This window comes from Urocampus carinirostris, chromosome 2 (genome assembly GCF_059441175.1).
Source record: "Urocampus carinirostris isolate Australia breed hairy pipefish chromosome 2, RoL_Ucar_1.0, whole genome shotgun sequence".
Lineage (NCBI taxonomy): Eukaryota > Metazoa > Chordata > Actinopteri > Syngnathiformes > Syngnathidae > Urocampus > Urocampus carinirostris.
Window position 1 is genome coordinate 57,686,195 of NC_142350.1, and position 12,026 is coordinate 57,698,220.

Sequence of the window (12,026 nt, forward strand, 5' to 3'; positions counted from 1 at the left end):
ACTTTCTTAATGTGTAGCCTCGTTCAACTTTCTCAAATTCCCACTACGTGCGAGTTGACCGAGCGACCTCTCTCTTAAGATCCGTTGTGTTAACCTAGGGGAAAAATGGCTATAGTGAATTTTTCTTTAAACTTTTGTTTCATCCTATGCAATATGGCCTTACTGCATGTTTGTAAGACCATTATCTCGTGAGAAATCAGTAAATCGGTCCAGAGCCTTCACTCTAAAAATGCTGGTCTCCTAGTGATCACAAGAGCCAAGAAGAGATCCGCAGGTTCGAGAGCGTTCTTCATTCAGGCCCCGGTGCTGTGGAATGCGCTGCCCCTGAGATTCGATCTGCAACCTCAGTGGAACTGTTCAAATCTAGGCTTAAAACACACTTCTATTCGATAGTTTATGATTGACCTATATTTTATGTTGACAATATCTGTGTATCATTTGTTATTGCAACATCCATTGCAGCCTGGTCATCCTGGAAGGGGAATTACCTCAAGGTTTCTTCATTTTCCTCACGCTGAGGTTTTTGAGTTTTTCCCTGCCCTCATGTAGGTTTTAGATCAGGGGATGGTGTCATAATAGTCTGTGGTCTGTGCAGCCCTTTGAGACTCCTTGTGATTAAGGGCGCCACAAATAAACATGACTTGACGACAGTAAGGCCACTATCGCACATAAAAAGTTTTTATGAATTTATCGCTTTTTTTCGGTCATGTCATTTTTTTGCATTTGCTATTGGTCTTTTGGAAAAATCTTAAATGCTTGGCTGAAGTTGCTTGGAACCAGAAAGTGAAACACAATAAGCGCAGGTGCACATTTTACAGTGTTTGGCCATGCTGAGGTCTTTTTTTATTTTTTTATTGGTAACACATCTGACGAGTAGGATTTTATTTGACCTAGGATGCTAATTTTCTTGTGTGTGAGGTTGTGACCGTATATTACATCTCTAATGTTTCTCTTTTCCTCCCAGGAGTTTCCAAATGGGAATGCAAAAGGAGGATACTTCTCAAATCAACACTGCCCCCTTGAGGGTAAGTTGGAAAGAACTTCAATTCGATCCAACGTTTCATGTGTTGTGCGGAAATAAATCGAGTCAATATGTGAAACTAAACTAGCAAATTTTGAAAAAAAGAATTATTCCGGATAAAAACTATTATTTTGAGCTCAAACTAAGAAAATTACAACAATAAATTTCGAAATTATTATAAAAATATGAGTTTTAAGTTGTCTATTTTCTTAACAGCAGGGGGCAAAAAAGTAAGATATTTTATGATATTTGAGATTCAAATTCATAATAACAAACAAAAGCTCGTTTTCAATAAAAAAAATCGACGGTTTGTAACTCGAACAACAACTTTCAGGCATAGTCAGTCTTGATTGTTTTCTGTATTAGAAAATCTATAAACAAATAAATAAATGCAATATAACAATCAAACAGGTGATCCAACTCTGAGTATAATAATCGTCAAAAATTCCTTTAAGAGATCCATTATATTATTACTTTTCCTAGGTGGTCAAGTTTGACTGAATTGAAAAAGAATTTTAATTGAAAAGAAGCTAAACAAATATGGGAGATTTTTGGGAGCATTTATGTTTAAACTCATCCTAAAATTATTCATCAATGATTTATCTTATTTTTCTCTCTAAAATCAACCATGGATTGCCATATCTAATCTCGTTGCATACAACGTTTCACCACGTTGTTATTAATGAAAATAAAGACAATTCACTTCACTTAAAATAAAGGAAAGAACGCTTTTATTTTTTTATTTTCTTATTTTTATAAGAACCCCTCGCGACCCTACTGAGGATTGCGGTGCCGATAATGGATGGATGGATACATTGAGAACCTTCAGGACAGAGGTCACTAATGTGGCTACTGCAGGCACCATTTAGTTACCTAAAAATAACTTCAAACCTGAAAATGGCTCACAAGTAATCAGTAATTCCCTTGGGGATTTTAAAATGTAAACAAATTCAAAAGATTTATCAAAAGTGTTATACAGTATATTAGTAGAAGGTTTAATTGGGATTGAAAAAAAACATTTACATGATTAGTGTCGTCACATCCAAGATCAATTCCATCATCAAAATCAAATATCATTTGAGGTACATCTAAGAATTAGCCTATATGAATATACGTAATGAGTCATAAAAAGTATAAGCTTTGCAGCAAGTGTGAACAACCCAAAATGAACCTGTCCATTTATGTATGTTTTATCTGTGTTTCCTGACAGTGGCTCTGCCTCCTGAGAAGGGGGAAGGATGCGAGAAATACCTTCAGTACCTGCACGCTGAGGATGGGGAGCGAGAAATGAAAGGAAGTGGGAAGAAACGTATTAGTTTGGATGTAAGTGGACCACACAGTGACTGTAATCAATAACTGAATCTGTCATGGTTTCATTGGGGAAAATGTAGTAGCAAGGCATAGCATAAATTGAATAACTTGTGGGTGTATGGACAGCTGTCTTTCCAGTATTCTGCAGCAGTACAAATGATATATTAGGATTGCCTACTATATTTAAAAATGCTTTTGTGATCACTCCTGACCGCATTTGCTCAAGATACATTATATAGCCATAAAGGGCTGCTCTTCTTACAGACTCTGTGCCTCATAAATATACACTGCTTTTTCTCCTCCGCTACCACAAACCAGACGTCTGCCTCTTTGCGTTTACAAATTACTTTTCCTCTGTATTAAATATAAGAGTATGCATCCGTCTGCTTTTTGTCATGCTTTTACACATCAGACCATAGAAAAGTTGGAGACGATATCACCTGTCTGTAATGTGGAAGTAGCAGACAAGCAAAAATTAAAAAGCACAATTTCACTGCACTCGGAAAACATGTCAGTGTTGAATAAAATCAGATTTATTTGGGTTGTATGAATGCAAAAAAAAAAAAAACAAGAACAGAAACATCTTGTACAGACGCTCCCCTACTTACGACCATTCGACTTATGTAAAACGGTAGATATGAACATTTTTTCGGGATGTCGAAAAATATCCGGACATTGCTGTAAGTTAAATTGTTTATTTTGTGCACAGTTTTCCGAGTACAGGACAGTATTGTAGTGCTTCTTTCCGCCGCTACCGGCATGTGGTGGCGCTGAGAGCGGTCACCCAGCATCCTCCTGGAAGAAAAAAAATCTGCTTCCTCTTCCTAGTTCGTGTGTAAACATTCTATACTGTCGGTACTATGTCTATCCTATCTCCAGCGCGCTAAGAACCTTGACATTTTTATTGTTTGATATCTCGTGCATCCATTCAATATGGTTGGTGCAAAGTGTAAAGAAGAGGCGAGCTGTTTCTTTTGAAATGAAAGTGGAATAAGAAAGCTTGATGCGGTTGAGACAATGGTTGGATCGCTTTTTTTTTCCGGCCACTTTTTACCGCGGAGGAGGAAGTCGCCTAACTCTTTCAAAAGTGAGTTAAACTTAACTTTATTTATCTTCATAGAGCATATTACTTTATGAAATGTTTATTTTTCAGTTTCAAAACAATGCAGGTTACGTATACAAGCCTTAAACATACTTATAAAAACCTTAAACATACATTCCATACAATATATAGCACTGAAGCAACTTACGAACAAATTACACTTACGAACGATCGTCCGGAACCTCATTCGTAAGTAAGGCAGCGTCTGTAATGTTGATTATTTAAATTCTAAATAATTTCAGTTTAATCGCTGTATTCCAAAACATAACATTAATTAGCATAAATTAATGATTATTAAATCAATGGTTAGGTTTCTTTTCAGAAATTATGCAAAAAATAAAAATTAAAAGACACCATGTTGAAACTATCTGCCTCCAAAATGTTCTGTTTTAATGAAAACCCCAAAATGATCAATAATCTGTAAACTTGAAAAATCAATTTTCATTTGTGTGTGTAAATAATTTGGGGAGGGGGTGGGTCGTTCGTAAGTCGGGCAGCGTCTGTATATGTTTTGCTACCTCCTTGTGGCATGTCGTTGTACTGAAGTTTTCCACCTAGGTGTAATTAGCCCGTTTTGGGGGGTGCTCAAGTACCCCCAAATCCAACCCAAGCACCCCCAAAAATTATAACAATATCAAAACTCTCTTCGCCTTAATAGAGGACATGAAAGAATTAAATATGATGATTAAAAAACAGGGCAGCACGGCGGCGCAGTGGTTAGCGCTTGTGCGGCACAGTTCATGTCATGGGAACCTGTCGTGGGTTCAAATCCAGCTCCAGACTTTCTGTGCGGAGTTTGTATGTTCTCCCCGTGCTTGCGTGGGTTTCCTCCGGGCACTCCGGTTTCCTCCCACATTCCAAAGACATGCATTTCAGGTGAATTGGCCGGTCCAAATTGTCCCTAGGTATGAATGAGCGAATGAATTGTCTGTCCCTGTGTGCCCTGCGATTGGCTGGCAACCAGTTCAGGGTGTCCCCTGCCCACTGCCCGATGATTGCTGGGATGGGCTCCAGCCCCCCCGCGACCCTACTGAGGATAAGCGGTACGGCTAATAAGATGAGATGAGATTAAAAAACACTTGATTTTAAAAAAAAAAGGTATACAAAGCATAAATGTGAACTTTGAGTGTCGGTAATACTCTACTGCCTTAAATTGGTTCAGTCCATTTGATTCCTAGCACTGCTATCGCCCCACCTCACCGCTCCTCTTTCTCTTAGCTAGTGTCACTTGGGGCATAGTGGCGGAGTCTGTGGTGACTTTGGTGTATTACGGGGAGAGTATGTTATACAGTGGTTATGTTGAACCGCCCAATATCATTACTTTATCATCAACAGATATAAGTCCTCATTTTAGTTGCATTAATGCATAGTAATAGTGTTTTTGATAACCACAAAGTGTAATGTGATGTTCACAAATGGGAAGTGACACATCTGTACAGTGTTGGATGATCCCTTTAAGTGAAATGAAAAACGACACTCTGGGTGCTTAAAATGAGAGCAAAAAATTTAATCATAATTTAACATATGCGCAGGATTTGGAGTGTGACGTTTCAGTAGAAGATGATAACCGCCAGGAGTGGGTATTCACCCTTTACGATTTTGATAACAGTGGCAAAGTGACCAAGGAGGTGAGTTTATTTCAAAGTCCAGCTGGTCATAGGGTATTGACATAAGCCATGTTTGGAAAATAATTGTGTCTATATCTGTTCGTCAAGGCTTGTATTTGTTCTGTTATTGTAGGATATGTCCAGCCTGATGCACACCATCTACGATGTGGTGGACGCCTCAGTCAATCACTCATGCCATAACAAAAGCAAGACGTTGCGGGTCAAGCTGACTGTTACACCTGAACCGAAATGCCACAAAAGAGAAACAGGTCAGTACAAATATGTTTAATGATGCAATACTGACGCAGTAGTACTCAATTCCTTGACTGTGTAACCCACCTGAAAAAGCGGGGTTAACGAAAGCTTTTTTATTTATTTTGTATTATTTATTTGTATTTTGCGTTTGAGTGAAATGTAATTCATTCTGGAAACCGGAAGTTTCATTTTGGAAGAGATCGGAAATTGTGCTTGCGATAAATCACTTGAGCTTAACACCAAAAGTGAGATATTACAATCCTCACATCTACGTGAGAGCTAAAAAACAAGAGAAAAGAAGACACGTACCAGTCAGGAAAGATCACACAGTTTGTTTGTTTGACTGTTATGCACTGTTTACATTGTCACTCTTGGCCAATGATGTTACTGCTATTTAATAGCCACACCCTTTAGGGCAGATCTAATAAAAAGAGAGGGCTGAGGGGAAGGTTTTACAGAACAGGTTGAAATTTCTTACCCGAGGATTGGGTTCTTCTCTGTTCTTTCTAGTTCGAAATCCATTGATGTCTTCTCTCCTTGTTTTGAGTGTCTGCTAAACTGTAAACCTGTCTCACCTTCTCACAGAAAAAAAAGTTACAAAAAAACAAAAAATAATTTAAAACTAGGTTAAACTCCATCCATCCATTACCTGCACCGCTTATCCTCAGGGTCGCGGGGGTGCTGGAGCTCAGCTTAGCTATCTTCAGGCAGTGGGCAGACACCCTGAACTGGTTGCCAGCCAGTCACAGGGCACACAGACAGACAACTCACTCATTCTCACCTAGGGACAATTTGGACCGGCCAATTAACCTGAAATGCATGTTTTTGGAATGTGGGAGGGAACCTGAGTGCCCGGAGGAAACCCACGTTGGCACAGGGGAGAACATGCAAACCCCACACAGGGAGACCGCTGTAGCTGGACTAGGTTAACCTGATTTAAAAAGAATGAAATAACTACAATGAAAAATCTACCTGGAAATACTGAGTGGTTGCAACCCAAACTTGCTACTCCTTTGATTCAATTCGTTCTTACCTGTTTTCCTCTGTTTTCATCAGATCGCAGTCACGAGGGTCGTTCAGCTGACAAGCGCATGTCCGCCTACATTAGGTCAGCCTGCTCACACTAAAACACTTAAAAAAAGTGTGTATACACTTATTCCATTGTTGTTGTTGCATTTGTATTTGAAGCAGCAGGGGGCAAAGCAATGAGGCCCCGACCACTGAAGGCCAGCACTACTGTGTGGATGAGAACACCGAGAGGAGGAATCATTACCTGGATTTAGCTGGTATCGAGAATTACACCTCCAGATTTGACGGTAAACTTCATCATAAGAGCACTTTTATTTGAGGATTTGATGCTGAGACAAGAGTGGGGCCTACTCTTGGATTGCAAGCTGCATTGGGTTTCCAAAATTTGGACGTATGAATAAATATACATGCAAACGGGCAGTGGTTAGCGTGTGTGCGGCACAGTTCTGAGGTCACGGGATCAAAACCTTCATGCTGGAGTTTGCATGTTCTCCCCATGCTTGTGTTGGTTTCCTCCTGGCACATTGGTTTCCTGCCACATTCCCAAAAAAATATGCATTTCAAATTAATTGGCCGGTCCAAATTGTCCCTAGGTATGAATGAGAGAGTGATTGTCTGTCTCTGTGTGCCCTGCGACTGGCTGGCAACCAGTTCAGGGAGTCCCCTGCCCACTGCCCGAAGATAGCTGGGAAGGGCTCCAACACCCATGCGACCCTACTGAGGATAAGCGGTGCAGATAATGGATGGATGGATGGATGGATGGATACATGCAGACGTATAAATGTTATATTTCGTTTCATATTTGTCTTTAAATTGATTGATTTAATCAATTTTGTTTTTGAAACACTTCAAATTAAAGCAAAATAATATGTTCGGGCTCTGTTTAAGCACTTAATTTGATATTTAGTTTTATAGTATTTCTGAAGTGTTTATGTAGTTCTGATGTATTACTGTAGTAATATTTTCATCGTATTACTGTGGTAATATTTTTATCGTATTCCTGTAGTTGCATTTTTGTCGTATTTCCGTCATAGTATCTCTGTATTTTGTAGTAAAATTGTAGTTGTAATTTTGTAGTTTTGCTTTAGTAATATTTTGGGAGTATTTCTGTAGACGTATTCTTTCCGTAGTAGTATTTTTGTATTAAAGTATAATGGTAGTAGTATTTTTGTAGTATTCCTGTAGTAGCATTTTTGTCGAATTTCCATTGAAGTATATCTGTATTTTGTTGTAAAATTGTAGTTTTAACTTTCTAATATTACTCTAGTAATATTTTGATAGTATTTCAAGCCGTATTTTTGTATAAAAGTATGATTGTAGTAGTTTTTTTTGTAGTATTCCTGAAGTATTTCTGTAGAAGTTATTTTGTGTCGTAGTACTATTATAATTGTATTTTTGTAGTATTTATGTAGTATTTATTTTTTTCTTTTCAGAATTGAAGCAAAATAATATATTAGGTCCCTGTTTTAAGCCATTAATGTGATATTTAGTTTTGTTGTAGATTCTAATTAAAAATCTCTGACATGTATTCCAGGAACAAGCCCTCCCCAGGAAAGTCACACCCGAAGTTCCCAGAACCAAAGTCGTTCCCGCTCCCACGAGCCAGAAGCTCAGCTCCATCACCAACGGCGCTCGCAGGTTATCGGCGACAGTTACAACCCTGCAGAGTTTCGGGGTAAAGGAGCACAGTTTGTCAAATCCCCCAAGGGAACCAACAAAGGCGGCAACAGCGGCGGCGCGGGGAAATCCACTAAATGTCACGGCCACCACCCTCCGATGCAAAACATGCTGTACGGAGGCCATACTCATGGGGGTCAGGATGTATACCACTTACCACACCAGGCCCAAGCGCCCGGACACCATCAGCACCCTCTGCAGTATAGTCACAGTAAACGCAACAGAGGAAAAGCCCGCGAGGCGCTCTCCCCGAACAAGACCCCTCTTTCTCCGCCGCCGCATCCTCAGGGGCCACCCACTCTGCCCTCAGGCCTGGAGAGAGAGCAAATGTCGGGGCCCCCGGGGAGCCCAGGTTTCGTGGTTCCTGTGGTCCAACGCCACGAGCACCACCATCACCACGAACACCATCACCACCACCACTACCACCATTACCACCAGACATGACCGCCTCCGCTCACCTCGGGTGTATTGGACCAAGCGCCACTCTCAGCTTTAAGCTATTCAGATTGATCCGGACATATTCATCATGCACCTGTACACACAACAGCTAGGCTTGATGTTTTTGTAAATTGCGACTCTAAAAACGCAACTCAACATACAAATCTTCTCTCGCTCCATTCAAACTCGTACGATTACTCACGCTGTTTTGGTTCAACAGTGTGTACGCATCCTGTGGGGATCGGGTGATGACGTAGGGTGGAAAGGGGCCCATTGAACTGAGTGATGGCAACCAGACTAGAATTTGAAGAAAATACATTTAATCTAAAGTGCAACCAGAAGTATGAAAACACAATCACGTCATTTATGGTAAATTATGGTGGTCAACCATAACGTGAGGATTCTAAGTTCCCCGGTAGATGCAATTGTGTCTATTATACAAATAATTTAATTCGAATGTGGCCTCATCTCTTCATGCAATCTTTGTGGAGAAGTTTGGGTCTTTGTTACATTTTTTCAAGTACCACTCTCAATACTGTACCCTTCATGATCAACAGATGATTGGGAAATACTTTCCACAGGACTAGCTTGCCGCAAAGACTTCCTTGGACTTTGTTGAGATGTTCCCAGTAATCTTTCTTCCTTTGTGGGCATGTCGATATACATGGTCTTCTGGAACACTTCTCATGAAGGTCCTGAACATTTCCATCAGCTTCAAACTAATTTCAAATTTGAGTGATGGTAACTCGTGTTGGTGGTACTTTGTTAACCTCCATTCTACATTGTATTTGCACTTGTACTCTTCCAATAGCATTTTAGAATGAATTTCCTTTCTTCAAAATCAAATCAGGTTTCCATCACTCGGTTCAACGGGTTCAGTCTATAAAGGAAGAGTTGGAGTTATCAGCTGCTCAAATGTGTGTACATTTTTGGGGGGAACCCTGTACAAACAACGTTGCTGTTGTGATGTTTAAGCTGTTGTGGACCTGAAAGATCTATGAAGTTCTTGTGTGGCACAGCTTGCATTTTGTTCTCACTTTTTTTCTACTTTTTCTAAGACTGCTAAACTTGTTTCCATTAGGAACACGCATACACCAGAAAGTAAAAAAAGCAGGAGAACTTTGGCGCCTTCTGTCCTCTTCTGATGCTGTTGATTGTCGCCATGCCTCAATGCAAAAAGACACGTTCTGTAGAAGACATCTACGAAATAAATAAATAAAGGATCTCAGGTGTAAAGGTGCTGCTTTTTACAGCGGTCTCTCCGTCTGTGGACTGAGAGGATTTCTTAAGATATGAAAGATGGACTTTTAAAATCACCACTGCCAGTTTTTATGCAACTAATTCCGCTATATGTACTGTATAAAATATATATATATATATATAAATATAAACACATTTTACTGTTTAATATTATACTGTATATGCATATGTCATCATGAATATTATTATGCATATGTGTATTTTGTCTTTTATATATTATAATAAACCTTATAGAGTTCATTTTAATCATCAATGGTGTAATCATTCACTTGCAAGTTCTGCACTGGGAAAAAAAATTCAGTAAGGGCACAAAAAGTGGATCAGTCTTTTAACCTGAAAGTGAAATTTCAGAAGATCGCAAAACTGAACTGCAGTAGCAATAGCAAGGATACCTTCATTGAGACTCGTCCTATTCACTTAAAATGTGACTTATTTTGGTAAAGGTTCTGACATTATATCACCTCCCAGCTCTACCTCAGATTTGCCTAGAATATCCTTTTTTTCTATAACCAGAGTCTGAAACTCACGAAAAAAGGTTACCGGACACCAGGGCATAAAAGTTGCCTGCCCAGCCATAAAATTGCCGGCCCCATTTTCCACAACTTGAAACACAATAAGACGACTAATCGCAAAAACAAAAAATAATTGTATATAACATAACAACACTTTAAAATTAAGTTTATTATAAATCTACTTATATATATATCTAATATATATATATATATATATATATATATATATATATATATATATATATAAAATCTACTTATATATATGAATCTACTACTGTCCCCTGCCCACTGCCCGATGATTGCTGGGATGGGCTCCAGCACCCCCGCGACCCTACTGAGGATAAGCGGTGTCGCTAATGAGATGAGATGAGATAAATCTACTTGTAACATTCATTGCATGTATATGACATCGCTGTTTTCCATCTGCCATCAGTATGTACCTGTATTGACTCATCTTCATTCATGCAATGTTTGCGTTGCGTCGTCTGCTACAAGCCACGTGAACTCTTTCCACGATGCTTTTAATGTACGTCTAAGTTTTGTAGCGTCATCAATTTTGTTAGCTTCTTTTGAATATTTCTTCTGGGGCTGAGGTTTTGGCTTGATTCCTGACCACTTATCCATTTTTCTTGTGTTCTCTGTGCGTCTACTTTGGAAAACAATAGGCAAATGCACAACCTTATAACGCTCGGGAATGTCCGGAAGCACGAAGTTATTCGATGCAGGCTTCTGATTGACTGCCGAGTTTGAAAATTGCCAAACGAAATTCCGAAATTTCCAAACTGAACAAACATTTCGAAAATTGAATGCAGCAAACGTTTGATTTGAAAAACAAAAAAAAAACAAATAACTAAATAAATAAAAACAAAAGGTTTTTTTTTCTCTCTTGAAAAAGTTGTCGGCCACCCAGGCAGAGACTTTGTGTAAATTGTACGCCTGACGTAAAAGATGCACGCCCCAGGCGTCTAGGCAGCTATAACCCTGCTATAACCCTTCAAAGGTTGTTTTTTTTTTTTTTTGCTCCTCCTTTAATACTTGTGTCCGACACAACAAAACTACCACGTTTACATCTAAAATGTAATTTGGATAGTCATCTATCGAGGCAAAGAGTAGTTTATTATTCTATGACAGGGGTCAGCAACCTTTTCGGTGTGGAGTGCCACTTTCAAATTTCCTTGTAAATCAGTGTGCCACACCAAGATTAATGACACACAATAATTTTTTTATTCCCCACAGAGCTGTAATTTTACACCAGTCCAAATATACAACATGGATATACATTAAAATCGTATAACTGACCAATTTTATCTTCCACTATTCTTGTTCATCAAGAAACTAAAAGATGAATTTGAACAACATGTGGAAAGGCCTGTAGACATCCATTACTTCAACCATTCTTCATCAACAATGAACTACAATGAAATGATCTGCATTTATATAGCCCTTTTCAAGTCAAGACTTCCTAAAGCACTTTACCGTGTGCTTCACATTTTCCTATAGTGGCCGTGCAGCCATGTAAGGCGCTAACCTGCTTATTGGGGGTATTAGGGGTTCAGTGTCTTACCCAAGGACACTTCAACATGTAACACGGAGGAGCCGGGATTCGAACTGCAATCTCTTGATCCCAAGACGAGCGCTCTACCTCCTGAGCCACTGCCGCCCCCACAATCAAAAAAGAAATGATATGGACAGCTACCAAACCATTCTTTATAAAATCTTATTTCAGAAATCAAAACTTAAAACACACACACACATTAGGACTCTTTATCCAGGAGTTAGTAAGGGGGGGTTTGGCAGGCATTTTACCTGCCAAA

The 12,026-nt window shown here is 39.3% G+C and overlaps 1 protein-coding gene across 3 annotated transcripts in view; it reads left to right on the plus strand.

The window, feature by feature from the left end:
• Positions 1–9,940, plus strand: part of nkd2b (NKD inhibitor of WNT signaling pathway 2b) — a 59,684-nt gene extending 49,744 nt beyond the window's left edge. For 2 of the 3 annotated variants that reach the window (XM_088327277.1, XM_088327279.1), the window contains 7 exons: positions 965–1,025; positions 2,232–2,344; positions 4,967–5,062; positions 5,175–5,310; positions 6,353–6,404; positions 6,485–6,612; positions 7,860–9,940. In XM_088327277.1, the coding sequence (XP_088183403.1) occupies positions 965–1,025; positions 2,232–2,344; positions 4,967–5,062; positions 5,175–5,310; positions 6,353–6,404; positions 6,485–6,612; positions 7,860–8,446 (1,173 nt within the window). In that variant the 3' untranslated portion in view covers positions 8,447–9,940. The remainder of the gene's footprint in view (positions 1–964; positions 1,026–2,231; positions 2,345–4,966; positions 5,063–5,174; positions 5,311–6,352; positions 6,405–6,484; positions 6,613–7,859) is intronic. The other variant, XM_088327278.1, reaches the window with a different exon arrangement.
• Positions 9,941–12,026: the final 2,086 nt, after the last annotated feature.